The sequence below is a fragment of the Danaus plexippus genome, chromosome 5 (genome assembly GCF_018135715.1).
Source record: "Danaus plexippus chromosome 5, MEX_DaPlex, whole genome shotgun sequence".
NCBI lineage: Eukaryota > Metazoa > Arthropoda > Insecta > Lepidoptera > Nymphalidae > Danaus > Danaus plexippus.
In genome coordinates, this window is record NC_083539.1 from 7,916,468 (window position 1) to 7,943,643 (window position 27,176).

Genomic DNA, 27,176 nt, shown 5'->3' on the forward strand with positions numbered 1-27,176 from the left:
ATATAAATGATGTTTCTAGTGATAGATATACTTGGTTATAATATACTTTTGTTATTTGATGAATTAAAATGAAACTAATATTTTTAGACTACTACGCGTATTTTATTATTTTTAACAACTACATACTCCAACCGTTTCGATCACTTTGCAGCAACCGTGATCACGTATGAAGTTTTTAAAAATAATAAAAGACGCGTAGTACCTAATCCAAAAATATATTATATAAATATATATTATATAAATATTTCATTAAATACAAACAAAGCATGTATCGTAATATGAGACGAATAAAATTTAAACTGCACGTGCACAAGACTTTTGCGAGTATACTTTAAAATAAAACTATATTTTTCAGTTTTACTTAGCCTATTTCAGTATACTTTTTTAACCCGCCGTTTCAATTACCATGGAGTAATCGTGACCACTGTCAGAAGAGATGTGTCTCTCTTCGTGTTTTGTGTCATTTTTTGAAAAAGATTTTAAATTTATTTTAATCAACAAATCCTGGCTCGTGAAGATAAAAACATCTTAATATAAATGCCTGTCAATTATCTAACACCTAAGATTCCATAATTTAATATATATAATCCTTGAGTCTTGACCATAATAACAGACCCGAAGGCACAGCTCATTCTGCATGCATAGCAATAGATACTTGAAAAAATTAAAAAATCATTTGCCCATTAAAACTTTATTTTATTCGCATACTTTACCTGTTCAGCAATATCATGAAATGGTGTGGTACTTAATAATCAAAAATCAAGAAATTGCAAGTACTAGAAGTTATAAAATTCGTCCTATGGAAATTAATAAGTTTAAAATTTGTATCAAGCTACAAAGATAATCACTTCTCAATATCTTAAATAGATAAAGCAAACAATACAGATCATGTCAATTTAAAAAAAAAAAAAAACAAATATTTCCCATATAGACTTATCTAATCTGGAAATATATGATAAATGTACCTCAATATTAGTTAGTGTATGAGACCACGGTTCGGGCCGAGTGACGTGTTTTCTATTAGAAATAAATAGAAATAAAAAGTAGTTTTCGAATATGGAGGTAGTTAATGAACTGTGCGATTTACTGCAGACTCACGCTAATCGAGATAAGGTAATTCACGTAGCCGTTATTTTAAAAGTATGCCCTCTGTGAAATATGTATATAAACAGTTTTAGTAATCATAAGTCTTATAAAGATTCAATGCTAATAATATTTCACCGATGAGGTTTTATTAAACAATAATGTTACCAGGTCAATGTCAGTAATAAACTTTAATGTCATCTTAATTGGAACTAACAAAACAAGATTTCAGTTTCCTAAATATTTTAAATTTCTACTAACTTTTATTTTAATGAATACGATACGAAAGGTAGTTTCACTAGCATCGTGCATGAATAAAAAAACATCATGTTAGTTATCATTAATAATTTTAATATTGCTGTATAGTGGCAACCCTCACTGAGTTCAAATATAGATTATTCTTGCTTCAGCTTTTTACTCATTTTTTCTTATCACATTAAACACATATTATTGAATAGAGATTTAAATGAATAATAGTTATTTCCCCTGTCCCTTTAAACTACTCCTGACATTTAATGAACTTGTTTATTGATTATGCTTTTTTGCCTGGCGCCAATTCTTCCCGTAATATTACAACATTCATCTAATGTTAATTTCATAAGAATCTACTTTAAATAAACATAACCAATCAAAGCACAAATCTTCTTGCTCTTCTACATCATAAACACTTTTAGAACCTAATGTATAACAAATGTATTTTGAATGCGTAACAGGTAGTGGCTTTAGCAAGTTACACGCTAAAATTATGGGGCTCGACCTCAAATCGAAAAAATCTTTTGAACGCGAGCGCTCGACTCACAAGCGCTCGAGCAACCTTACGGATTTTTGATGACGCCGCCGTTCTCAAAGCAGCTCTTAGTTATGGATTGGGCACGCAAGTAACTACAACAGACACTTCTAATTGTTTATTACTTTAAAAAACCGAAAGGAGTCACATTAATTTTCCAGTTTTTAAGGCTAATGTACTCCAATATATTTTAATCATTAGATTTGTTAAATTATAAAAAAAACCATTCAAAATTGCCTAATCTAATGATTAAATGCATTAATATTTCTATTATGGCTGGTTTGTAATGTTATAACTTTTCAAGGACGGTCCATGTTGGGGCACTCTAGGGGTTGCAAGTAATATTTTCACACTTTCATATCTGCAAGCTGAAAAACTTATTTTTCTCATGGACACTGGAATTCTCTCTTTAAATGCAAATTTGGATTACCAAATTAGAACCGCTCATAAAACATTTTGGACTCTGTTTACAGTTATAGGATTTGTAAGGTGAGTTTATGTCGTATTTAAAAAATAACTGCTCATAAGGGAAATAAGAGCAAATAACGCCCTCATAAGAGTGACGGTGTTTATTCTTGCTTATTTTAAGATTTGTCAAAAAAAATAATATTCGATAAGTCATTTGTATTTTATAACATACTGACGTAAAGTGACGTATGACAGGAATGGATTACTACTATCTTGAAGACTTATTAGACATGTGAACACATGTACATCTTACGAATCAATATTATATTCGATATCAATATTATATATCTTTATTTTATGACCACTGTTACTAAAAATTAACAACATATTTATAAAATAGAAAAAATAAGAGAAAAAAATTGAGTTATCTCATTATATTTTGTTTTTTATGGCGTTACTTTCAAAAACTTAATTAGATTTTAATGGACACAAATTCTTCAGATCAATACGAGCGTTGCATATTACGGCCCAAAATTTGAGGGATCATGACCGTCCAAAATGTGCACCGGCCCGCTTCGTGCAGGCGTCGCTCGTGACCACCAAATACTTGCTGGACATCATCCACGTGGTGAACTGGCTTCCACCAGGCTACCTGTGGGGCGGAGTGCTAGAGAATAAGCATACAGCGGGTGTCGCCACACTGTCGGGAGTACTCGGTTTGCTGATACACTATCGCGGCAAACGGTTAATGCAACGGAATTCTTAGTACAGCTCATGTTATTCGAGATCGAAATAGTACACTGGCAGTAATTTCCGTGTCTGTGATATCTTTCCTAATTGACTATAGATTTCACTATAGTATTATAGGGTTATCAATACGTTTGTTTGCGCTCAATAAAATCCTTTATCTAGCAACGTTATGCTGGCAACACTAGTTCATGATTATCAGTATTGTTATTCAATGTAAGACTCAAGACATAATCCGACGATTGCGGGAACTTATCTTGATTTTAAATATTAGAATTATCTGCTTTTAAAGTATTTACTATTATTTAACACATCAACATGAACGATGTTCACTGTACAGATATTTATCTAGTCATGTTGTTTAGTAGGTGGAATACAATAAAATAATGCACATATATATTTTTTTTATCTACACCAAAGTCCTTGTTTATTGATAAAAATATAATAGTGTTCCATTGAAACTATTTTGTTTGATCTTTTTCTTTTTTTTTTCTTCTATTTTTGTTTTTTTATACAATTGTAACGTATTTTATGATAGACTTAAATTAATTATAAAATACGGATATTTAATACAATTTTTTTTTTTAAATATAAATCACAGATATTTTGTCGAATTGGCGAAACAAAAAATGGACTCAGATGTGGATTAATAAAAGATACCACTACATAGTGTTATTTTTCTTTGAATTTTATAAGAGTTAAAAAAAACAATGTCAAAGATATTATTTTCTATATAAAACTATTTACATCAACAATTAATTTACCCAGATATGTTACGTGTAATATATTATGTTATCTGTGGTCGTGACTATTTATTTTTTTTCGAATTACATTTCAAATCAAACGCTTCGCCATGTCTAGTTCATCGCTGAAGTAAGCTTTCTTCAGAGGGTAGAGTGCAGCGGCTGCGAGGGGAACGCTCGTAGGGCTTCTGTCCGGGACCGCGGGCACCCCCGCCGCGGAAACGGACGTATGGACGCTCACGTAAGATGACAAGGATTCTTCGGACGGAGATACTATGTATAACGCCAGGCGACTGAGGAGCTGCAGTCTGCGGACAATAAACAAATGATATTGAAATATAAATAAAAGTAATATTTTGGGATTTGCCCGAGCATGACCCCGGGAATTTCAATGAACACTCGCGGAATTCTTGAACCTCATCGCGTTATGTGATACGTTAAGTGTCGCCTTAAAACGCAGCTCGACGGATATTTTTTCATTGAATACTAACATAGCGGCGATGAATGAAGGGACTATTCACAATTTATGTCAAGAAATAAAAATCGCAAAATCAAAATACAATATCCCAATGTCACTTTACGCGCTTCCTATCTTTCAGGATCCCAGTGACGTGTATTAACTCGTGTAACATTTTCGGATTTTTCACCGAACAAACGCAGAAATCATAGATTAGGATTTTCGCAAAAAAACCAGTCCCTATACGACGGCTAACTATCTGGCATTCTTTGTTCACGACACGGAGCTGGTGAGGCAACTGTAATCAGATATGCCGCAGGTCGCGGATTCGGTTCCCGCCGGCGCCTAAGAAGCGTCCGCTTTATATTCGCTATTGGTATTTTTGTTCAGGGCGTTCAAACAGAGGCTAACACCGTCTAAACCCTGGCAATCATTAACAATTACGTAAAAAATATTCAATTCAACTGAATTTTATTCTTATATCCTGAGCCGGGGTCCTTTCGCCTCGACATGGTATATCCGCGGTGATTAAGAACAGTGTATATAGCTGTAACCTGTCCGTGGGCGAGTCGTGGTCCACATGTCTCGTCACCAGCTGCAGTAGGGTCCGCCTCCGTTCGCTCCACTTCCCCAGCAGCCTCCTCGCGGCGTCTCCGCACCTCTCCTCCGCCTCCCCCGCCAGACTCTCCCTCATCGCCACCCTGAACGCCGCACATATCCACACAGCCGCTATCTCTTCGTTTTCTGATCTGAATAGTTAAACATCAAATAGAGCTTATTTTCCTGCTGCTATGCCTTTTCTTATTTTTTTATATGTTCGTGATCCCGAGGTCGGTGCCTTCACAGCCACCGTGATCACGGGCACGACCAACTAACTATGCGTGCGCGCCTGACTTGGGACACTTTTAGTTGGAACAGCTTATACATCAAGCCTTCGCGCCGGATCTGGTCAAACACCTTCGCCAGATCGAAGTGAACTCAGTCCAGATATTCATGTCTATACTAACAAGCACTTACACGATAACGAGTATGGTGATAAAATTTTGTGACTATTAAATGCACCTGCTCTTATATACACACTCGTGGGTCGCTTAATAGATAACTTTACATCTCGGCAAATTGAGTACAGTGATAATAGAATGATAGTGTAATTGTAATTCTTATTAAAATACTCTGGGAGATCATTTTCCTATACTTACAAGTGTAGAGCTCCGCCCGCGAGTGTGTCGAGAGCGTCCGAAAGGCCTGGCGCCCCTGCTAGATGTAACGCGTACCCGAGGTGCGCCGCCCCCCGCTGCATGAGAGCACCCAGCCCCCACCAAGCGCAGGCCGACCAGCGCTCCACCAACAACGACCAACCATTAGACGCTGAGAATGATATGATAGGTTACATAAAGTAGATCACCTCCCCTTAGTATAAAGACACGGGGAAAGATTTTGAAAAACAACTTATACACCAGTTAATGACCTTGTAAGAATATCAAATTTAAAATTTGTGTCCCGCAACCAAATAAATTGTACACGATGAGACATTCCAGCATTCATTCAGTAGTCTCTGGATCAATTCACGAACACGAGTGAATTAAGGCCATGTCGAATCCTTCTCAAGTCAACGATTTTTAAAATTCTATACCCTTAAAAAGTTTGGACCTGGACGCCGGGCTTGGATTAACTCGTTCAGAAATCTGTTACTTCCTGACCGATGGAATGGACAATGCACCGGAATATAATTAAAGTGTTCTGATACAAAAAGAAACAATTTACTTCGAAATTTTTATATGATATGTGTGACCAGCTCACCGTGTTCCATGACTGTCTTGGCCACAGTGTCGGCTAGTGATGAGAAGTACTCCGGTGTGATGAGGGAGCGGGTCGCGGAGGCGCAGCACAGGACGAGAGGAACCGGCCAGGACCGAACCCGGGAGTTCCATACCTGAAACAACTTGCACTAGTACTCTAGTAGAGAGAGGAGCTTGGACGGTGGAGGTGAGCGTTTAACGCGCGTTAGATAGGGGCCCCTTAAAACTACACCCGGGTCGCAAGTCCCAGGCACTGTCGGTACTCCTCTCCCTGTAACGCGATGGTCCCGGCACCTACACGGTGAATCCATGAAATGCGACTGAATAAGGAGTATCGTCTCATTTTAGAGCATCCTGTATAAGGGCACGAGAGGACAAAACACTTGGTTTTATTACTGGTAAAGCTATAAAATGAATTCCTTTTATCCTTATCCTTGCTTTTTCAGGTATGTCAATATCGCCTTAATGAGTAATAGAAGTAACCAAAAACCTATATAATAATGAAATGATCTTTTGCATGTCCCACACTGGGATTCACTTTCTTTGGTTTGGCCGATTTACATATAGTACAGGAGCAGTAAGTACTTTGTATCTTTATGTCGACCTTACAATCACTATGGACAGGTTACTTTGTCGTTGACATGTCTTCATGCTGCATAAGAAACTAGGTGTTATATATTTTTTTTTTTATATGAGGAATATGAGGATCAAATGGATATTGTGAAGATAAGACCAATAATGACAGATACACATATATATATGATCCTAACAAAACTATTAAAAAATATAATTGTCTTATGAAGCCAGAACTTTTAAATAACAAATCAAACCTTGACTAGAACAAGCTAATTATTATCTTAGACCAAAACAACTTTAAAAATTTAAATTCAATAAAAAAAATACCCTCACAAACTCCGTTGACAAATACTTTCCCGCGCAAAAAGTGAACAAAGCAAATGTCATCGCTAACGTCAGCTCGGGTGCAATCGGGATTTTAAAGGTTCGGTGCAAATTAAATGTGTGTTCCCTAAATACATAATATTTATGTCTCACCGATAGCGCAGTAGCCGCTGCGGGCTCCACGCACATGACGACGATCGCGCGACTCAACAACTCCTCGACCTCACCTTCGCAGTGTTCTATATGAGGAGCTGGCACGGAGAAAATATATTGAAGTATTTAACGATGTTTCAGAAAAAATAACTTGGGATATCGCTAACGATCACTAATATAATCGAATTAGTTTATTAATTGCATGCTTTAAAATTTACCATAATAAAAAAAATAGTTTACATTTAACTATACAATGTCTAAATATAAATCCTCACCAATTTTTGTGATGACATTGAGCACGTGGTCACAGTATCCGCTCACGTGGTCGTTCAGTGTGGGCGAGCAGGCGGCGCGAGTCCACTCAGATACTAAGAGGCCTCGACGGACGTGGGCGACCGTGGACGGACATTGGAGGCTCCGGTCAGAGGGTTCGACGGAGGTCAGGAAACACGCGGATAACAACGCACTAAGGACAGGGTTGGGGGGAGGGGGGAGGGGGGGATGAAATGATATGTATGACTATGTACGGTAGCAAAACAGACTATAAGACATATAGCATTATAGTGTTTTAAACGTTAGAACAATATAAGAAATATATCAATCGGAGCAAGATGAATCCCGAGATGTCGGTTTTGTATATAAACAGATTTATTCGCCGACACCAGTAAACTCACAACAGGTTCATGGTAAAGCAAATAGCAGGATGTTCCGCAGGTCGCTGGTTCGACCCTCGCTGGTGTCTATTCTCCATTGGTATTTTAAGTTAAAGCACTGCCTTACATGACGCCTTTATCCGAGCCCAATTTACGGAAACAGCCGCGACGAATAAATTTGTCTCTTGGGTAAGTAATTTCATTTTAAATTCTGTTCCAGTTGAAATTGGTCTTTCATTTAGTTATATTTTTTTCGAAACAAAAGTCATATAGTTTTAATTCACTCTCATCTCATCTTACACTGGTCTTGCAAGAAAATGATCAATTGACGTATTATCTCCATTATCCAAATTTAATTAGCAAATAGTAATCATTGCTTTTATTATATTTATATGGAAGTGAATAAAATTCATAGACTAATCTTTAAGTTCGACTTCTTACTGTGTCGTACTTTTCACATGTTCTGTGATTCAGTATAATAATCGGTTATACAGTGATAAAGAAAAATTTACAGCCTTCAATTGTATTTCCCTCAAACAAAACATTTACAAGCCAATTATTTTTAAGTTCTTAAATTTTTATATATGTTATACATACTTGAAGTGCGGCGTCTCATGGTAGGGGGTGTGTGGTGAATGATGCTCTTCGAAGAACCTCCTCAGAGCTGACTCCAGCGAGGCTTGAGGGAGTTCCCACCAGGGAAGGATGGAAACGCTTTTGTAACACTAGATCATACGACATGATGGACACGGATAGAATTATTGGCTTAATAAGGTTTCAAGGGATGAAGACTTTTTAAAACAAAAGAAAAACTTAAAAAATAAAATGGATATTTTCATCTTAAGAATCTTTATCATAGCAGTTCGTTGAACTGAGAATACTGTGACAGGAAAACACACACACACACACATCGTAGGAAAATATGACGAGATGGAGAGTACAGAAAAGAATAGAAGGAAAGATCGCAGGCACCGGTATTTTTTTGCAAGTTTTCAGGTCTTAATTCATGATTTATTCAATATGACTCACTAACTAAAACCTCCTCGGCAAAAAAAATATAATATGAGTTGCATAATAGTGGAGGTCTATACCTCGGTCGGCAACAGCAGGTCCCTCGCAGTAAACAAAGACAGCAGACGATCCAGCGCTTCTTCCAGCTGTTGTTGGTGATGTTGCTGGACTCCTCGCAGCCAACACTCTCCAGATGTCGCCTGCAGCGTGTGACACAACCAGCTCAGGATGTCCTCGCGTGGATTGGAACAGATCTAGCGAGGAGACGATTCATTTAAATAATTGTTCCAAAACTGTAATAAAAATACATGCAGTCCTAGGAACAGCAGACAAACATTCCATTATCCATATTTCATTATCATCATACTGCAGTCATACAATTTTCTATTAAGTTACTATAACCAAAAAAACAAGTGCTTTTCTGGCAGTTCACTATAATTTCCTAGAGATCCTTTCTTCGTACCTGTAAAGCTAAAGGCAGGCTGTCTACGTGGAACCACTGCAGCGTCCACGGCAGGTCAGCGAGTGACGTCAGCAGTGACGTCATCAACAGGCGACACTCGTCCGGCCAATGGGGCTCCGCGACCAGGTACGTGTGGGCCGTCCACTCCCAGGCGTGCCGCAGGAGATGCTCCTCACAACCTGAAGGTACGTATAATAATCCATCCGATATATGTATTCGGAAATAATAAATAAATAAAAAAAACAGTGCGGAAGAAGTGAAGCTTCGTAATTGTGAACGATTCTTATCCGCAGAATATGAAAATAAAATACTGCCCTATTAAATTATGTGTGTGTCAAATCAGACTACAAAAATAATGAATGTTATAAATAAATGAATATAGGACAACAAGAACGTCTTTCAGCCAGTCTCACGACGCTCGCTGTTTACTTCGCTGCATAGAAAGAATACTATGCGCGTGTGCTTGGAATCTACCGACTCACTCTCCTTCTCTCTCCTACTTTCTACATTTACCGTTTAACGCAACCTTGTTGGAAATCGCATACGAAGTTTCACTTAATAAAAAAAAAAACAACGAATATATAAACAAAATAAAAAAAAAATATGATAAAATTATTTTATGAAAAATATATTCATTATTAAATTTGACGATAATTTCAAACCAGAGCAATTATAAGTAATTTAAATTGCTACGCGTATACATTACCTGGACACAGGTGCATGATCATAACGAGGCTGTCGGTGAACCTGGTGAGCATGTTGCTGTGATCTGTGGTCTGTTGCGGCAGAAGAGGTCGGGAGGGGTGGGGCGACAGCCACGGCGACCACGACTCCACCGTGGCACACCACGCGTACCGAGACACTGAACACGCGGTGCATAAGCATTTAAGGACGGTGCAATAACGAAAATAGGCCTAAGTCCAAGTAAGAGGAATTTTTTGATAGTAATGAATATATTTCCTGTACTACCTTCATTAGGGACCACATCTTAAAGTAGATTGATACGTCAAAGTGTTTTATATTTTATTAGTAAGAAAATAAATAAATGTCCCAACGTTATATTAATTTTCCATAACAATAAGCTTTAAAAATATTTTTTTAAAGCCATCATTCAATCAGCCACTTCTATGTCCATTTGTAAAGTATTAAATCATGATATTACTGAAGTCTTTTTTTGCAGCCATTTTGTTACTGATTAGCTGGAGATTTCATCGACACAACATAATAAATCAACACATGTTCCATGTTATCTGAGCTTTGAAAGTTTTAAAACAGAAATTTGTCAAAGTCCCATATCCTTTTGTTGTGTCCAAGTTCATTCGTGACGTGTAACTTTAGTGATAATATCCCGATACCTCTCTCCGGCGTATAGCTGCATCTAATGGCGGATTCCACGAAGGCATGCATCAGTTCGTACAGGATGTCGGCCACGTGGACCGAGTACGACGCGTACTGAACGCGCTCCGAGTCACGGAGGACACGGGACGAGCGCGCGGTCCACCACATGGAGCCGATATCACGAAGGAGGTTACCTAGCTGGTAAAATATTTAAAATATTAGGATTTAATGGATTTTAATATTAAAAATATTCTTTGCACTAAACATGTACATTTAACTTATCATTTATTAGTGTGTTTAAAGTTGGAAAAGTGAGCTTCCGTACACTACTACGTACTTCTTCAATGTAAAAAACTATAAGCAATAAACATAAAAAAGTTTAAAACTACAGTACATGCTTATATCTTTTTGAAAGTTCAGTATATAATGTTGGAAGTTCAAGTTCTCGGATACGAATTAAGTGTCACGTCTGTACCTGATCAAAATCAACGTTAGTACACCGCTGTACCGCGGCGGGTATCGTCGCGCACACATGTGGCGACAGTCGGCCGTGTACGGTCGCGAGCATCACGCGGGACACGTGACGACACACCTCCGACGAACGGACCACTGACAGCGAATGTACACACAGTTGCTACAGACGAGAAAAAGAGTTGTTTGGGCAAAATCATTAGAACATTGCTTCATTTACTGTATTATCAACCTTATTAACATAAAAATAAACACCACTTTGAGAAAGAAAAGTAATCAGCAGTAAAAAATATAAAAAGTCATCAATGAACGTTTTAACATGGCTGATTAGAATGAGTTGTTAAAAAAAAATGCATTCTAATTTTAAAAAAACTTGTATACAAAAATAAAATAAAACCTTCCTACCTCCAATAGCACCAGGTGTTCAGTGTCGGGCGCGGGACCACATTTTTCAGCCGCTTTCACTATAGCCTCTAAGAGTTCACTCCGTCGTGAGGAGTCGACTGTCTCCGCCCAGCTCTGGAGGTCAAACTGAACACGACGTTTGAAAACTATTAATTCGATATATATTCTATGAAATAACAATTATGATGCCTTAAGAATATATTTCTTTGTATTCGTGAACATTTCTTATATAATAATGACAATCTTGCATTCATCGTATTGATGAATAACTCATACTGGTAGGATCTAGCCAGGTCTTTAAGTATGTAAGAAAGAAAATAAAAGAAACAAAAAATATGAAAAACCAACTAAGAAATGTAATATTTAAACACGAAATAGAGCACTTTTGATCGCAATGATACCTCGTACTGAATGTGTATTTAGAGCACTTGTGATTGCAACAGTACCTTGGACAAAAAGCTGAAAGCGACATGCGGCGGTAGCGGCAGGTCCAGCACCGCCTCGTACAGTCGCGCGCAGTGCTGCTGCCGGGCGCTGCTGAGCAACGAGCCGCACAGACGCTGCTGCACCGAACTGCCCTCACACCACGACGACAACAAGCGGAGACACGTGTCGATGTCGCGACTTAGGAATTTCTATCAAGTAACAAGATCTAATCATTTACACTTATATATTCATAATATGTTATTGGGATTTAAAGAAATATGTAAAAAAAATATACCAAAAACAATCCCCCAGTTACATCGTTACTAGAAATAAAAAAATTCGACAGAAAATCATCTCCACAGATAACAAACATCCCCTATAAAATTTAAAAAAGCTGACTTGCTACTGAATAGAATTCTGTGTTAGCTAAAATAAAAGAAAAGAAAAAAGAAATCCCGTGCGGAACCCATGGCTTATCGCTTTTATATTATAATATGAAACTTAACCGTCACGAGGCTCTCTACCAAGGACGCGAGTGCGTCCACTGCCGGTCCACATCGCTCCACACTGGGCACGGCGGCCCACGCGCGGGAACACACGCCCAGCGCGAGCGGCGGGCTCTGGACGCGTCTAGTACAGGAAATGACATTTTAGCTTCATCATATAGGATTAATGATTCCATAAAAAAATATTGTTAACAATATATTTTTTTCAGGTCATTACAGATAATTTGATTTAATATATTAGTTGGATATGTAATAGTTTTTATTAGAACGCCATTTTATTACCTGGCCATAGAGCGCAGTATCGCAGCCGCCTTAGCGGTGGGCGGTCGCGGGCGAGCCAGTCCTCTCAGCGACGAACGAAAGCTACGTCTATATAGAAACCGATATTTATACAACTATCTAACATACATAACTCTTACATCATAATTATATATACATTATATATTAATAATAGTGGAGTGTTAATAGTAACCTGTTCTCTATGATCCCCTGAGCTGCACCACACGATACGCACCATTCGTCTTCCTGTAAAAAAATTAAATATGCTAACATTCTACTGTAGCTAACAATTCAAGTTAACCCTGACTTGTTAATTATTTATTATAAATCGGAAACGCAAATAAAAATAAGATATAACGATATAATACTGAAAAAAATATATTTTAGGAAATTTAATTTAAGGCTTTAAAAAGCATGTATAGAAATTCTCATATAAATTAAATATATATATTTTTTAATACAAGGACGGTAATATTTTGAACTCACAAGAAAACTAACTGTTATTAATATTCATGGATACAGCTGACAGGGTGCGGCCAGTAAGAAACACAGAATATATATTTAGATGATATTATACTCACTGATATTGTTACAACGATGTTATTGTGGCAGTGTGAGCAGCTCTGACGGATGGGAGGCAGGGTCCGGGGCACTCGGAGTACCTTCACCAACTCCCACAGTTGACCGTCCAGGGAAGATACGCGGGTTACATCATTACACCACTGCCTATGGAATTTGGTCGAATGCCTTGACTACATCAATGAATTAAGGAAAACTATGTATATATATACTGAAAGTACAATAGATTTAATTTTTGTGAATTCTAGGAATAAAAATAACTTATTCTTGATACCTACAAAATTAAATAAATGCAAAGGCTATTTATATGTGAGGCTGCGTGGGTAAAAATGATTTTGACAATCATATCACAAGTACAGTACATTAAAAAAATATACTAACTCGGTAACATTCTTCAAAGCATTGATGTTGTTATCAAGTAATTCATAAAGCATGTGGCTGTTCTTGAAGTAGGACTCATTTAAAGCGGCCGGCAAAGAGGATTTGCGAGATCTGTGAAAGTTATAGTTAACGAAACACAAACATAAATAATTATACGTCAATTGTAAAACTAAACTCGAGCCTTGCATATTGAGAATTTTAAAGTAACCAACCAAAAAGGGAAAAATTTCAGTTTAACATTGTGAACAGATGATAAACTAATGACAAACAAAAATCTTTTAATATAATTGTATCTTTCATTTTCTTTTTAAATATATGTTTGTTCGGTGGCAACTAGCATTATTTTATTTCCCACAAATAACACAACATAAAGGAATTGACTACAACATCGTCATCATTGAATATTTATGTTTTTTAAAGTAAACTTTGTCACCTGTCTTTGATTCCGTTTTTAACAGTCTGTAACGCTCTGACAGCTCTCTCGAAGTGCGTCAGGTGTTCCGTGGAAATCGTCTCTGTTGTAGGGCTGAGGGGAGGAGGTACCGGTGTGCTTTTGAGAAACGACCTCCATGCGGCGTCTAAAGCCTTCATAATTTATTTTCAGTTTTAATATCAGTAAGTACAAGAAATAACACTAATACTAATTATTAATTATTCTTCTTCGGCAAGAAAATATATTTAATTTTTTAACAACTCTTCATGACTCTGTTGAAATTGTCAAAGAATATGACATTTTTTCTTAATTTGAATAATATAATCAATATTATTACAATTAAGATTTTTTTGAAGCAGTTGTAAAGTATATTTATAACAGAATTAGTTTTAAAGTTACTCTTTAATTTCAGAACATTTATTTCAGTAAATAAATGTTCTGAAATTAAAGAGTAACTTTAAGACTGTACATTAATTTCTTTGAAATTTGAAAATCGAATAGTAATTATATCTTTGCATTATTATAGATGCTCTAACATTTTCTATGAGTTCATTTTAATAAGATAGAGTGCTACCTGTTCGCTAAGTACTGTCGCGATGTCCGCGTGGTGTGGACCGGCGCGGACCTTGTCGCCCTCGTTCAGCCAGAGGACATACTGACGGAACAATCTGTACAAAAAATATTTACATCAAAACTACGCTATTTAATAAGCAAGTTGTATATATTCAATAAATTTAATTCACTCACTTTTCCGCAGCCATGTGATAATTTATGAGATTGATAGTATCTTGATTTCCTTTCACAACTGCTTCGCTTGTATCATCTGTTGGCTCACTATTTTCATGTGTCTCTTCAAAACTACTCTGACTACCCACCAGATCTTTTATTTTGAGTGCCGGAAATAAACTGTTATCCACAACTGATGTGGGCTTCTGAGATGTTGTCTGCTCATTTTGTACAGCTGTGTCGTCGGGCGGGTTCAATAAGTTCGCTTGATTTTTATGATAAGTCGCAAATTCCTGAAGTTTACCCTTGATTTGTAAGAGATACAATCTTGTTTGAACTAATCCGCTGAAGTATAGTGTCCCAATGGGTGGAGAATTTGGCCTGTTTGATAAATCACTTGACTTAGACGGACAGAAAAACAAAAACACCTAAAAATGTGCAATGTCGTTCACATTGACGATATTCCTTCTCGCATCGAACCACTTAATACTGTTATTTGAATGCTTATATAATATATTTGCGAATAAAGTATTAAAGAATTCAATATTGTTATTCCTCACCTGTACCGCTGTAAGTATATATGCATCATAAGTCGAGCTAGCAAAAGGTGAGCGGGGTGCTGAGGACCGCTGGCCAATACGGCGTGACAGCAGCGGTATGTGCTCAGCTCCTGGGACGGCAAACACCAGCCCACCGTCTAAAATATACACTCAGATTTTATTTAGAACAATATAATTATCACTAAATCGTTGGTGATGTATTGTCATTATTCCGTACTGTCCAACTAAATAGGATCCTCTGGTTTCGGCTCTAGGGACTAAATAATAATCTCTTACCTTCATAGCGTTATCTACATGTATCTTCTCTCCAGCCGTTCTCTGTCGCTCGAGTTCCTCCATCAGCCTGCCGTGCGCAGGCTTAGCCAGTTCCATAGCATGCAGATTACGAAGCACGCTCTCACAAAGTACCGGCGCTTCCGCAGCGTGTTTCACAGCATCCGAAATATAATCTTTGGCGTTTTGCAACTGTTTTTTGTTTTTAAGATATAATCTGAATTAACCAACAACTAATAATAAAAACTGCTTTCAATCAAAATAGTAGTCTTTACCTGCAAACGTCCACGCACGAGTTCATCGAGCACGGTCCAGGCCCGGGACAGAATCAGGCCTCGGTCGAGGATCTGACGACTTTGTCCCGGTAGACTTGGGGACCACAACGCGTACAGCCAACACGACACCATCGGCCAGCCGGCGCCTCTATTTATTATTGATCAAAAACAATAGTTTAAATCATGTCTCCATAAATTTCTTCCCCATCGAAGAGAGCATCGTTATAACATTGGCTGGTTTCGTTTGAAAATTTAAGGACAGTTTGTAAAGTGACAAAAAAACAACAGCGCTCATTTTCATGTCACTAATTAGAAAGTTTTACTTCCCGGTATCTCGAAAGAATGAAAAGTGTAATGAGATCTAAGACTTCTGCGAGTATCCATTGAAATAAAACTAGTATTTCTCGTATTTGAGGCGCGTTTTTAATTATTTTAACTCATACTCCCGACCTGACATGATTATCATCTCGTCTATCCGAAAAATATCGATTTTATTTGAATAAAAACTGTTTTCATCATGAATAAACAATTTTCTTCTTGTGATATTTGGAATTCCTAAAGCATTCTATGACAACTTACGCATTCCCCATTTGTTCCATAACTAGAGTCTGTAAAGCCTCTACCCCTGGAGACGGACGACGAGACAAAAACTGAAGAAAATGCCTTCCAGAGTTTAAGATGACTGAGAATATTTCGGAGAATCTGAAAAGACAAAAAAAAAGGATTTACACGGATATGTTTTTCAAAGCATTTCTTGGAAAAATGATTATGACCGGATATTAATTACCAGGATAGGGAAATTTAAAATTATGTAAGTCGTAATTCACGTGGTACTGACATAGCTCAATTTGTAAAAACACATAACTAAAGTCACAGGTTCGAATCGTTAACGAAGCAATTTTATTTTGGCAATATTTCAGGAAATTAAATAAAAAATATATATTTATATTTAATTTGTACTTGGGAGTGAGAGAGATAGACTCAGGAGATTGTGTCATCACCGTCATGATGGGACCCAAGCAGTGCACCGCTTCCAGAAGTCGCGACTGAGACAACTCTAATAGGGCGTCGGCCCCGGGACCACAAATCTGAAAATATTATGTCCAAGATATGCTAATGGCCGTCGACTTCGCTTGCCACTCCACATGTACATATAAAAATGAATGCTTTAATTTTCAATATTACTTCATAACAGTAAATTTTCTGATAACATTATGGGAAACACGTGGCAGAGATTTATACATTTACACGTTTAAACCTACTAGATTAGTTCTGTAATTAAATTTAGCTCCAAGCCTCGCAGTGAGTTTGTGAAGTTACTTATAGATATTTGAAACATTTCCGGGAAGCCCGATAAAAATTGGTATTGTCATTTGATTGGAAGATTGATCAACTGCAAACAATGTTCCTCGAAGTAAGTAGGTCTTGAGATCTAAACTATACTTAACAATATTTTATTGGAAACGTGTTTTGTTTATATGTAACTGTCTTTTTATTATATGAGGTTATGATTCAAAATAGAAAAGCGTCTATTAGAGCTCTGGTTTATAAGAATATTTTGGAGTTAATATCCCATAGGGTATTAAAGATTAAAAAAAATATCAAAACTTATTTAACTGTTTGTTCGATATATAAATAAGACTTTAAACCAAAATTTTTATTTAGTATACTAACTTACCAAGGGTATGCAGTGACCCCAATCGCCGGCCATTAAGGCGAAAGTCTTACTCAGAAGATCGTGTGGTTCGTAGGTCGGTGCATCCAGCGGTAGACCCCATTGTGTCCGGTGCACTCTCAATTTCCGCAAAACCTCCCACGACCACTCGGGCGCTTCGCCCCTCGAACACAACCACGATCCGATACTTAGCTGTGTGTCCAGGGAGAGACCGCTGGAATGATGTACAGATTTCAAAGATTCGGCTATCACAATTGATTATTCTAGATGAAATGACTACTAAAGATATTTTTCTGCAATTATTAACACGTCTGAGACAATTCGTTCTCGTACCAAGGCTAACAGATTTTTTTACTCATTTGAGGGGAGATAGGACAGTTCATAGGGAGGATGTCCAATCAAAATACTTTTTTGGCATACTGATATATACTACATAGTTCTATTTCAAGTAGTGATAAATACGATATAATATCATTAATAAACATTTAAATAATTTTGACAAAGTAACATGTAACGTTAGTCACTCAGCTATACTTCGCTCAGGGAAATTTTACTATCTATACATTCGAGTAATTTAGCAGTAGTTTCGGGAAAACAAGAAACTATTTCAATATAAAATATGATTTTGCAAGTAGGGGACTCTATATAATATGCACTTACACGTGCGGCGTATAATCCAAACTGAGAAGCAATCTCGATATTCGTGATGGACATTTCAGCTCCCAGTTCTCCAGAACCGAGGAAAGGGCAGCGGGAGAGGGCCTCCAGCTGCCGGGAGAAAGGGGGTGCATGGAAGACATGCTGGGGGCCTCTGAGGAATTCAGAATCATAAGTAAGTGTACAAGTCTCAGTACATGTGTGTGTAACCTTACTGTGTGGTATATGTTCACTTACACTGGTGTGAGTGTGTATAAACCATGTGCATATATGTGCGTGAGCATTAGTTTTATGTGTGCGTGCGCCGTATTATAACATGAGCGTGTAGGTAGGCGTTTATTTGCTTGTGTGAGTGCGTATTGATTCTGTGTATATATGTGTAGCCATGAGTTATTTGTACATGTGTGAGTTTTTCGTATTATAACCTTGGTAAGCATCAGCCAGCATGTAGAAGGCGGTAGTGTGCAGGCGTGGGTGGGCCATTAATAGTTCGGGCATCAACTGACGACTTGTTGCGACACATCCTCCCCCACATGCCACCTGTCTAGGCTTGATACCCGTCTGTAATTAAATATATTTATAATCGAATAGAAATTTATGTATAATATTAAAATCGTATGAATAACTTCAATTTTGTGTATGCTAGATGATTCCTATACCTGGAATAGAAACTCAAGGACGCTAGTGGCCAGGGCGTTGTCCAAGACACGTTCTACAGCTGCCTGAGTCACAACCCTAACGTTGACCTCGCACGGCAAACCTACTATCTCTAATAAAAGCGACTCCACTTTCTGCGGTGAGGAATCTGCAAAATTCATTAGCACCATAATTTCAAGAACTATTTTACCAAAATCGGTTCAGATAGCCTCTGTCATACTGACCATGTAGCCCAGTCATGAACGCGACACAATATTCCTCAGCAACGTGATCTCTTAATAAGGTCGCTGGTAACTTATGGACCTCGTTTCCTAATAAAACAAACCCAGCGGCAAAGCAAGCCTCCAATTCAACTGATATCCTTACTTCTAACTCCTTAATGTACGAGGAACTGTAGAAAAGGAAACGAGAGGAGCTTTTGAAATATTATACATATTGGGCCAACAAGCAATTAAATTTTTCAAGTATTAGGACTGAATAAGAGTATACACCCAAGTTGTTGAGATGCTCTTACTCATAAACGTTTAATGTACTGACACCATTTAAAAACGGAAAAATTTAATAATAGTTCAGTACGATTCTCTGAAAGCCAGCTCATGAGTATTAATGTTTTTTTTTTTATGTGACAGGTGGCAAACGAGCAGGCGGCCTACTTGATGAGCAGTAGTCACCGTCGTCCATGGACATCCGTAACATCTCTATTGCGGATGCGTTGCCAACCTTAAATAAGGAAATGGCAGGAAAGGATTCGAATAGGGAAAGGGCAACCGGCTCTCTCACTCATCGGACGAAGCGCAGTCATTAATGACTACTTCACGCCGATCTTCTGTGAGAAGGTGGTACTTCCCCGATCGAGCCAGCCCATGTTCTAGCTGTAGTTACTTGACCACAGCTAGTCTCTACCACCTATACAACTTCAAATCATGGAATTTAGATCTTTAGTAATAAAGTAACTCGCACATAGTCAAACTCACCAAGAATGTAGATGAAGTCCAGCGAGAGCATTCAATACGACGACGATAAGATGTCGCATGTGTGTGTGAAGCCTTGTGTATGTGTTGTGTGTGTGTGTAGCTCGCTGGAACACGTGCAATAGTGTGCGTGTACCGCAACACGCTTTGAGTACTTCATGACCTCCTGACCTGTCCCCCCAAGCGTACTCTGTCTCCTGATTTAAATCCTGTATAACCAGATTTTGCTCTTGTATGTGTGTAGGATGTAATATATAATTAAATACAAAATAATAAATATGTCAAAATATTATCACATTAGAAGTAAATAATCTATTAATAATAAAGACTACACACACTATCTGCTAAGGTCCTGAAATTCACCTGTCGTTTGAACAGAAGTAGACGAGCTATCATGTCTTTCAGCGGCAAAGCTTCAAGAAAGGCGAGTAAGTCTCTTTCCCGCAGCCTCCCCTCCCCCACCGCTCCCCCTTCTCCTATTTCATCCACTTCTTCCCACGCCTCTCCTTCTGTAACACAAAGGACAATTAACGAAAATATAGTCACAAATCAGATTGGATCACATCCATACAAGTCCACACTAGAAGCCTCTCTAAGCAATTTACTTTTAACAGACATGCGATGAGACACTCACAATAAAGTTTTCTGTAGAACCTACCTTCAATGCATTCCACTGCCTCCTCCAGCGAGGGTCTGGTCAGCATGATCTCCAACAAAGCCAGTAACTGAGCTACGGAACCAACGTCCCATACCCGCAGGTATACCACTGATCTGGCCCAAAGCACTGAGCGAGTTTGTCTACACGAGGTCATATATAGATATACATTTAGCCAGATTTTTATTTTTCCAACATTTCACGATAAAAGATAATTCCTACCTGAACAAATAATGCATTAAGAACAATAGGTTCGCCATGTCATGAGTTTCTAGTAAAGCAGTGGCAAGTATACCGGCCCAGCGCTGCAGCGCTTGAACGAACGAGTCGGGGACACCATCAGCGAGACGCATTGCTTGGAATATTAATGCAAGCGCTTCACGGATTTTATCCTTAGAATCCTGCACTACCTCCGATAACAGCTCTTCTATCTGATAAAATACACATATTGGAAAGGAATTTTTTGTAAAAGGGACACTTATTTTTTATATAACTCAACTATATAGTCACTTGGTACTAGAAGCGGGGAAAAATATTGATATCTAGTTAAATTTATAACCATATTGGTGAAAAGATCACACATTTTAATTTAAATGACGTGTTCTTCAGTTAGTATTAGGCTAAGTGCTCACATCGTAATGTGCCAACAATGTGGCATGTTGGTGATGGCAGTAAGCTTCCTGGACTTCTCGCAATAAGGATTCCAGTCTCAGTCTAGCGGCCGGCAACCGTTCCTTCAACAACTCGGCTACATCATAACTCGCCCGTAAACTGACTTTGGTTCCACAGCCACATCTCTCTGTTAAAACTACATTGCGTTTCTCTACTTTCCACAGCGTAGAGCGCGACTTCTCCTCCTCAATGTACCCACACGTGATCCTATTTCGTTCACGTTCCACAGCAATTAATGATGACCTAAAAATATTTAAGTAGTTTCTACATGGGCATAAATTTATAGTCTAACAAGTAATCAATTTAATAAAAATATGATAAAAAAATACTTTTGGATTGACAGTCCTTATGATTATTCCTATGAAATTGTATGGAAATCAGGTTACTATAGAATTAAACTCACATAGTGGATATACAAAAATGTTATGTTATGTAAACCTCACCTAAAAGTAGACAGTAAATCCACCAAAGGATTATCTGGATTCTGTTTTGGTCCTGCCTCCACAACAGCCTCCTCTCTCTCACTCAAAGCCCTAACCTCAGCTATTTCCCTACCTCCAAATATTTTTATTGCTTCTTCTAATGGCACACATAGTATCTTTGGTTTTATACTTTCCTTGGTAACTTCATTGATCTTATTACTTATAACAGCTTCAGGTTCAAGGATAATGGGAGCCGAAGGTAACAATTCAGTTTGTGCTAGTTTTTCATTATTAATAACATTGTTTTCGGACGACTTTGTCTCCACAATGCTTGCTTGTGATTCTTCAACATCAGTTGCTGGTGACTCTACTCTTACTTCTTCCTCTGCCTTGTTGCATTCCTTTGATGTTTCGCATACAGTCTGTGTCTCAACAATGTTTAATTCTTTGCTTTCCTCACAACTCTTTAAATTTAAACACTGAGAAGAACAATCTTTTTCTAAGTTTAAAAGGTCAACTGAGGTAGATTCTCTTTGTTCTTCAACATTTGTATTAGCTAGAACATCTTTTGTCATGGAATGCTTCCCCTTTGATTTCTTTTTCTGTTATTGAGATACGAAATATGAATGAAAACTAATATTTGAAATACACAGCTTAAATTAAAATTTCATAAATATATAATCTGAAAAAACTTTCAATTTGCAAGCAATGCAATAAATGAAATACTTTAAATTCATATTCTCATTATATGTAAATACATACTTTTTTATAAATATCGACTGGTAATAACACCTTCACATCTATGTTTATAACAACATACGTTATAATTAATATTTAGGCAATTAACATCCGTGTCGAACATAATGCGTATTTAATATAAGAAATAAATTATAATTCTTAAATAACTAAAATGATTCAACTTACATCTCTACGTTTTTCCTTTATCATCGTCGCCATCCCTAAGTTTTAAAAATTTCCTTTTTGTTTTCATATAAACCAAATTTTTTCGTTCTTTTCTGGTACGAGGATAATTATTGTTATTGTACAATCAGTTTCATTCCTTTATTTTGTTGATCAGCTGGAATTTGACATAAGTGTCAAGTGTTACGAAAATATCACAATTTTTTTTTTTGTAAATGTTTTTTCGGCTCTGGATACGAGTCCTTTTAAGCCTTATCATTACAGATTATCATTTGATATTTATGACAGTTCATTTGACAAAATACACTAAAAATCCATTATTGTCTGTCACAGTTAGTAAATCACTTTGTATTATTTAGACATTATAAAGTTTCCAGATTATTAATAATAAATTTAAATAGCGGGTAAAAATATTTCTCCGTAGACAGCAGTGTCGGAAGATGTTGTGGCACGGGAACGCTATCGGAGACGAGGTCAAGTTCACTTACAAGTATCAGTCTTTGTATTCGATATGCTGGACACTGAAACAGTATGTGCTGCGAAAATATCCTAAACAAAGAATAATGTTGCCATATTTTTTTCTTATATCATGAAAACATTAAATATTATACTAAAATCATCAATAAAAACCTATTTAACCGTATAAATAGCTGAAAGATTTACAAAAAAACTAGATATATAGTAGATTTAAGAGCAACTTTATATCGATTTGACATCAGCTGAATATTCAGCGACATTAATAAAATACATTACTAGCCTATATTTTATATATTGGTTTAATATTCCTTTCTTTAAAAATATTTAAATAAATAATGAAAAAATCAAAATAAAAATGAGAAAAAATCCAATAATGAAAAATTTTAAATGTGTAATATCTTATAGATTTTTATGTTTTTCTGTACGTAGCACTGCAGAATCATTAACCCTAAATAATTGGCATAAACATATGATTCCCATCTTGATATATTTGTACCCAGGCTTACGTAAACTTCCAATATTAGTATTTTACGTCTTATGGAGATAGATACATGAAAATTCTCTTTATAATGACTAGTGTATTGAAAGGTTAAATCACTTAACTTATATTATTATATTATATTATATTGATATTATTATTATGTTTTAGAATAGAATGTGAAGCGAACCTTATAACTAATAAATACTACAAATAAGCTCTAAACAACAAGTCTTAATAACGTTACGTTGGTCAAATAAACTAAATTCGTTCATACTATTAAACAAATGAGCCATCCTAGGAAATGGTACACGTAAAAAAAGGCATTATTTAAGGATAAGGTAACAATAAAATCTTGGGAAGCACTGGCTTAGGCGATGGGCCATCATCTGTCCATCACGATGGTCAATCATATGGTAGAGAAGTTGGTGAAAAACTGTTTAAGAATTGGTGCTATGGTGTAACATGGCCTTAATTTTTTTTTTAATGACTTCAAAGTATTGAGTCCATAATGGCTGTATGACTCACGATCAATTCAGTTAACTTTGATATTATTGAAAACTATCATTTTTCGTTCAGACAATCTCTATTCAATTACTGTCAAATGAAATTTAGTTCAATATTTGTCGAAGTAAAACTGCTATGTATAATAATTGTTTATTTAACAAAAATATAACTCACTTCCCACTCTGAATAATCTGATTTAATTATTAAATAAAATATAAAACGTTTTTTTCTTATAGTTAATATAAATATAAAAAAAATATTAAGTACATAGTGTATATAGATTTACAATTTTGTAAACAAATGAACACTCAATAGTTTTTTTTTATATAAACTCTGCAGCGACTGACTATCATTCCACCGGATGCTTGGTAGATATTAATCCTATGATATAATATAAAAAATACGTCTACTACGATAGCTGTTGTTCCGAATACGACATATTCTCATCCTCGTACTGAACGTTGTTGCTTTGGGCTGTTATTATGAAGACGGGTGATTTTATCTTTCTTGGTACGGGGGACGGCGACGAGGGGTAACTCTTCGTTGGTAGAGGATCGCTTTGGATCTTAGCTTTGAACATTATATTGTCTATTTCATGCATGGCGTAATCTCTTTGACGCTCGTCTAGTTTTCTAAGTTTCTTCGCTAGCAGCTGGCCGTACAGATCGTATTCGTCCATATTGTCCTTCTTACAGTCCGAATCGTTTTTATTGTAATGGACGCCATCTTCATGTTTCCTCGTAAACATATAATCTGTGCTGGTTTGCGTTTTGGATGTAGCTGGTTTCATTTGTCTTCTATTTGAAAATTGTCTTTCCGTCGGCGTGCTAGGGTTCTGTGGGTCGTTTATGTCTGGCAGTGGTATGTGGGTACTGTAGGATGTGTTTTGAAAATACTGAAATTAAAAGAAAAACATTATCCAAAATAACAAAAGTAAACAGAATTTTTTTCTTTGTGATTTAAAAATTGTGGAAATTGTAAAATCTTTTGAGCAACGAAAACCTTTGTTATGGCTTGATTTATTCGAATTTCGTACATATTAGTATAGTATATCTATGTGTAATACAGATCATAATATATTTATTAATATTCTCAATATATCAACTAATTTCAAGAAAAGCGGTTATTGACCTCTTAGACAATGAAAAGATATTAAAGTATCGGTTACATAACCGTGACTGATACATTTCTAAATTTTTTTTTGTTGAATGTCATAAAACTTCTAACTGGATTCTTAGTATTAAGTAAATAACCACCCATCCTCGCTCATAGACGTGATAAAATTAGTGATCTGTATGTTTGTCCCCTCAAACAGCATACGTTAATATTTTTTCATTCATAAGTATTTTATATTGTAGTATTAACGTAGTTGAAACAGAAACAGGAACGAGAGGTTCAAACGTTTTGAATTTGAATTGAGAATAAAATTGAATTGTTGCATCAGAAACGAGAAACGCGTCGTTTGTAGTGTGACGTTGCAAACTTAGGATTGTAGTCCAAAGTTCGTTGGGAGTTTGTTGGAACGATATTGTTCAAATACTATTAGAATTAAAAATCAAATAAAAAATTCACCAACACGAGTAGTAGAACTTTAATCATCTCAACGTTGCCTTTAATTTTATAGAATTTTTTCATACTTAATTATAATTTTATTAAGATGGTTTCGCAAAAAAAAAGGCAACGAAGTTTAATTTCGGTGCTATCGCATATGAAACGACATGTAGCCAACTATTTTATTTGTGGTACATTATACGAAAGATCCCATGTAAAAGAAAGTTACAAAAAATGGATACACAACAAAAAATTATATTAAATAAATAATTTATAAATAAAAACCCTCCATTATTATAACAAGTTTGGAACATGAAAACTTAACACAGACGATATCTATTTTCTCATTAATTAGTCTTCGCATATGATTTTTTTTTTAATAATATGGCCGTCATCCGTGCAAAGAATAGCACAGTATATTCTGCCAGTGTCGCTTTCGCATATGATAATTATCAACGTAAATAGATGAGTGACAAACGTCTGTGTAGATTTTTTTTTATTTTTTTATTATATGGCCTTCATCCGCGACTGCGTATAATTTGAAGACGCAATCTCGTAGTAATCATACTGTTTCCAGTCAGTTCAGTTATATTTTTAGATTTATATAGATTCTCGTTTTATATCTCCCAATGACTAATACCTATTTAAGTATTATAGTAATATATTTCGATTTCACACTTTACAGATTTGAATTTAAAAAAAATAATCTGTGCACAACAAATGTCACGCTAAAATTAATCTCTGATATTAGTAAAATATTTCACATTTCCAGTATGAGTGAGTCACAGCATAACAAAAAAAAGTAATGTCATAATTAAATCTCATCGTTAAAATCATAATCCTTTTATCTTTTTTAACTGATTGTCGCAGTTGAATAAAAACTTACATGTTTTTAAATTATTTAAGGAGGTTCATTATTGTTGACAGATTATTTGCTTATTGCTTGACTATTTGCTTGGTTAGATTTGAACATAGATAAAGGTGATAGGTAATAACAATGTATAAAAAATCTCCTCGTAATATATATTGAGAAATATGTCAACATTATTTTGGAAGACTAAATTTTTCCCTAGAAGTGAAAAGATATGGTATTATGTGCAATTCATAAACCTTTGGTGTCTTATATATAGATTCGTTTATTTTTAGATATTGAACAAATATTTTAACTCCTTTTACCTCGTGATCCGAGTGATTCGTACTATCGTATTCATATTTTTCCCCTAAAAAATTCTCCATGGCTGAAAATGCAAACCAACACGTTTGATACCTTGGGTTTTTCTTTTTTCTCTTAATGTGTAATCTAAATGCTGTCATTAAAGATTCTTTTTTCTTTTTAAGATCCATAATCGAACACTTTATGCTCATACTGTTTTGTATACGAAGCCATGCATCATTAACCTCATTTCGATTTTTGTGCGATAAGTGTTTTGGATCCCATAACACTTGCTCTATGCGGTAGTGATCCAAAAATTCCAAAACCACATCATTCGTCCAAGACATCACAAATGTTTGTTGACAATCTTACATACAACAAAATTTTCGTCCAACGTTACGTACCAACCACACACTGTCAAACGCAATTGCTGGATGAACGAATGACCAACCTAAGCCATTCATATAACCAATGCATTCGTATTTGACATATTCTTGGTGCATAGTCAAGTTAATAGTATAAAT

The 27,176-nt window shown here is 36.2% G+C and overlaps 3 protein-coding genes across 3 annotated transcripts; 1 reads left to right on the forward strand and 2 right to left on the reverse strand.

Annotated features, from left to right (window-relative positions):
* Positions 1-969: 969 nt before the first annotated feature.
* LOC116769018 (peroxisomal membrane protein 11C-like) lies at positions 970-3,420 on the forward strand. Its single transcript, XM_032659989.2, has 4 exons — positions 970-1,113; positions 1,797-1,961; positions 2,175-2,359; positions 2,780-3,420. Exons 1-4 carry the CDS (start codon positions 1,057-1,059, stop codon positions 3,042-3,044), a joined length of 672 nt encoding a protein of 223 aa, XP_032515880.2. The 5' UTR covers positions 970-1,056; the 3' UTR covers positions 3,045-3,420.
* Positions 3,421-3,738: 318 nt separating this feature from the next.
* Positions 3,739-22,874, reverse strand: LOC116769278 (uncharacterized). Its single transcript, XM_061528140.1, has 39 exons — positions 22,490-22,874; positions 21,587-22,167; positions 21,104-21,386; positions 20,694-20,902; positions 20,475-20,614; positions 20,180-20,325; positions 19,820-20,025; positions 19,070-19,236; positions 18,848-18,993; positions 18,614-18,749; positions 18,192-18,342; positions 17,535-17,745; positions 16,817-16,944; positions 16,436-16,558; positions 15,857-16,004; positions 15,585-15,773; positions 15,309-15,445; positions 14,770-15,129; positions 14,597-14,690; positions 14,023-14,174; positions 13,590-13,700; positions 13,211-13,355; positions 12,823-12,875; positions 12,633-12,719; positions 12,351-12,474; positions 11,865-12,053; positions 11,419-11,544; positions 11,018-11,176; positions 10,560-10,740; positions 9,911-10,066; positions 9,205-9,383; positions 8,822-8,995; positions 8,328-8,455; positions 7,353-7,543; positions 7,078-7,175; positions 6,026-6,158; positions 5,425-5,593; positions 4,780-4,974; positions 3,739-4,076 (listed from the first exon to the last, which is right to left on the reverse strand). Exons 1-39 carry the CDS (start codon positions 22,520-22,522, stop codon positions 3,860-3,862), a joined length of 6,555 nt encoding a protein of 2,184 aa, XP_061384124.1. The 5' UTR covers positions 22,523-22,874; the 3' UTR covers positions 3,739-3,859.
* A 1,212-nt stretch (positions 22,875-24,086) lies between these two features.
* LOC116768972 (uncharacterized) lies at positions 24,087-27,093 on the reverse strand. The gene is made up of 2 exons (XM_061527470.1): positions 26,676-27,093; positions 24,087-24,843 (listed from the first exon to the last, which is right to left on the reverse strand). The coding sequence occupies exons 1-2, from the start codon at positions 26,997-26,999 to the stop codon at positions 24,358-24,360; spliced, it is 810 nt and encodes a 269-aa protein (XP_061383454.1). The 5' UTR covers positions 27,000-27,093; the 3' UTR covers positions 24,087-24,357.
* Positions 27,094-27,176: the final 83 nt, after the last annotated feature.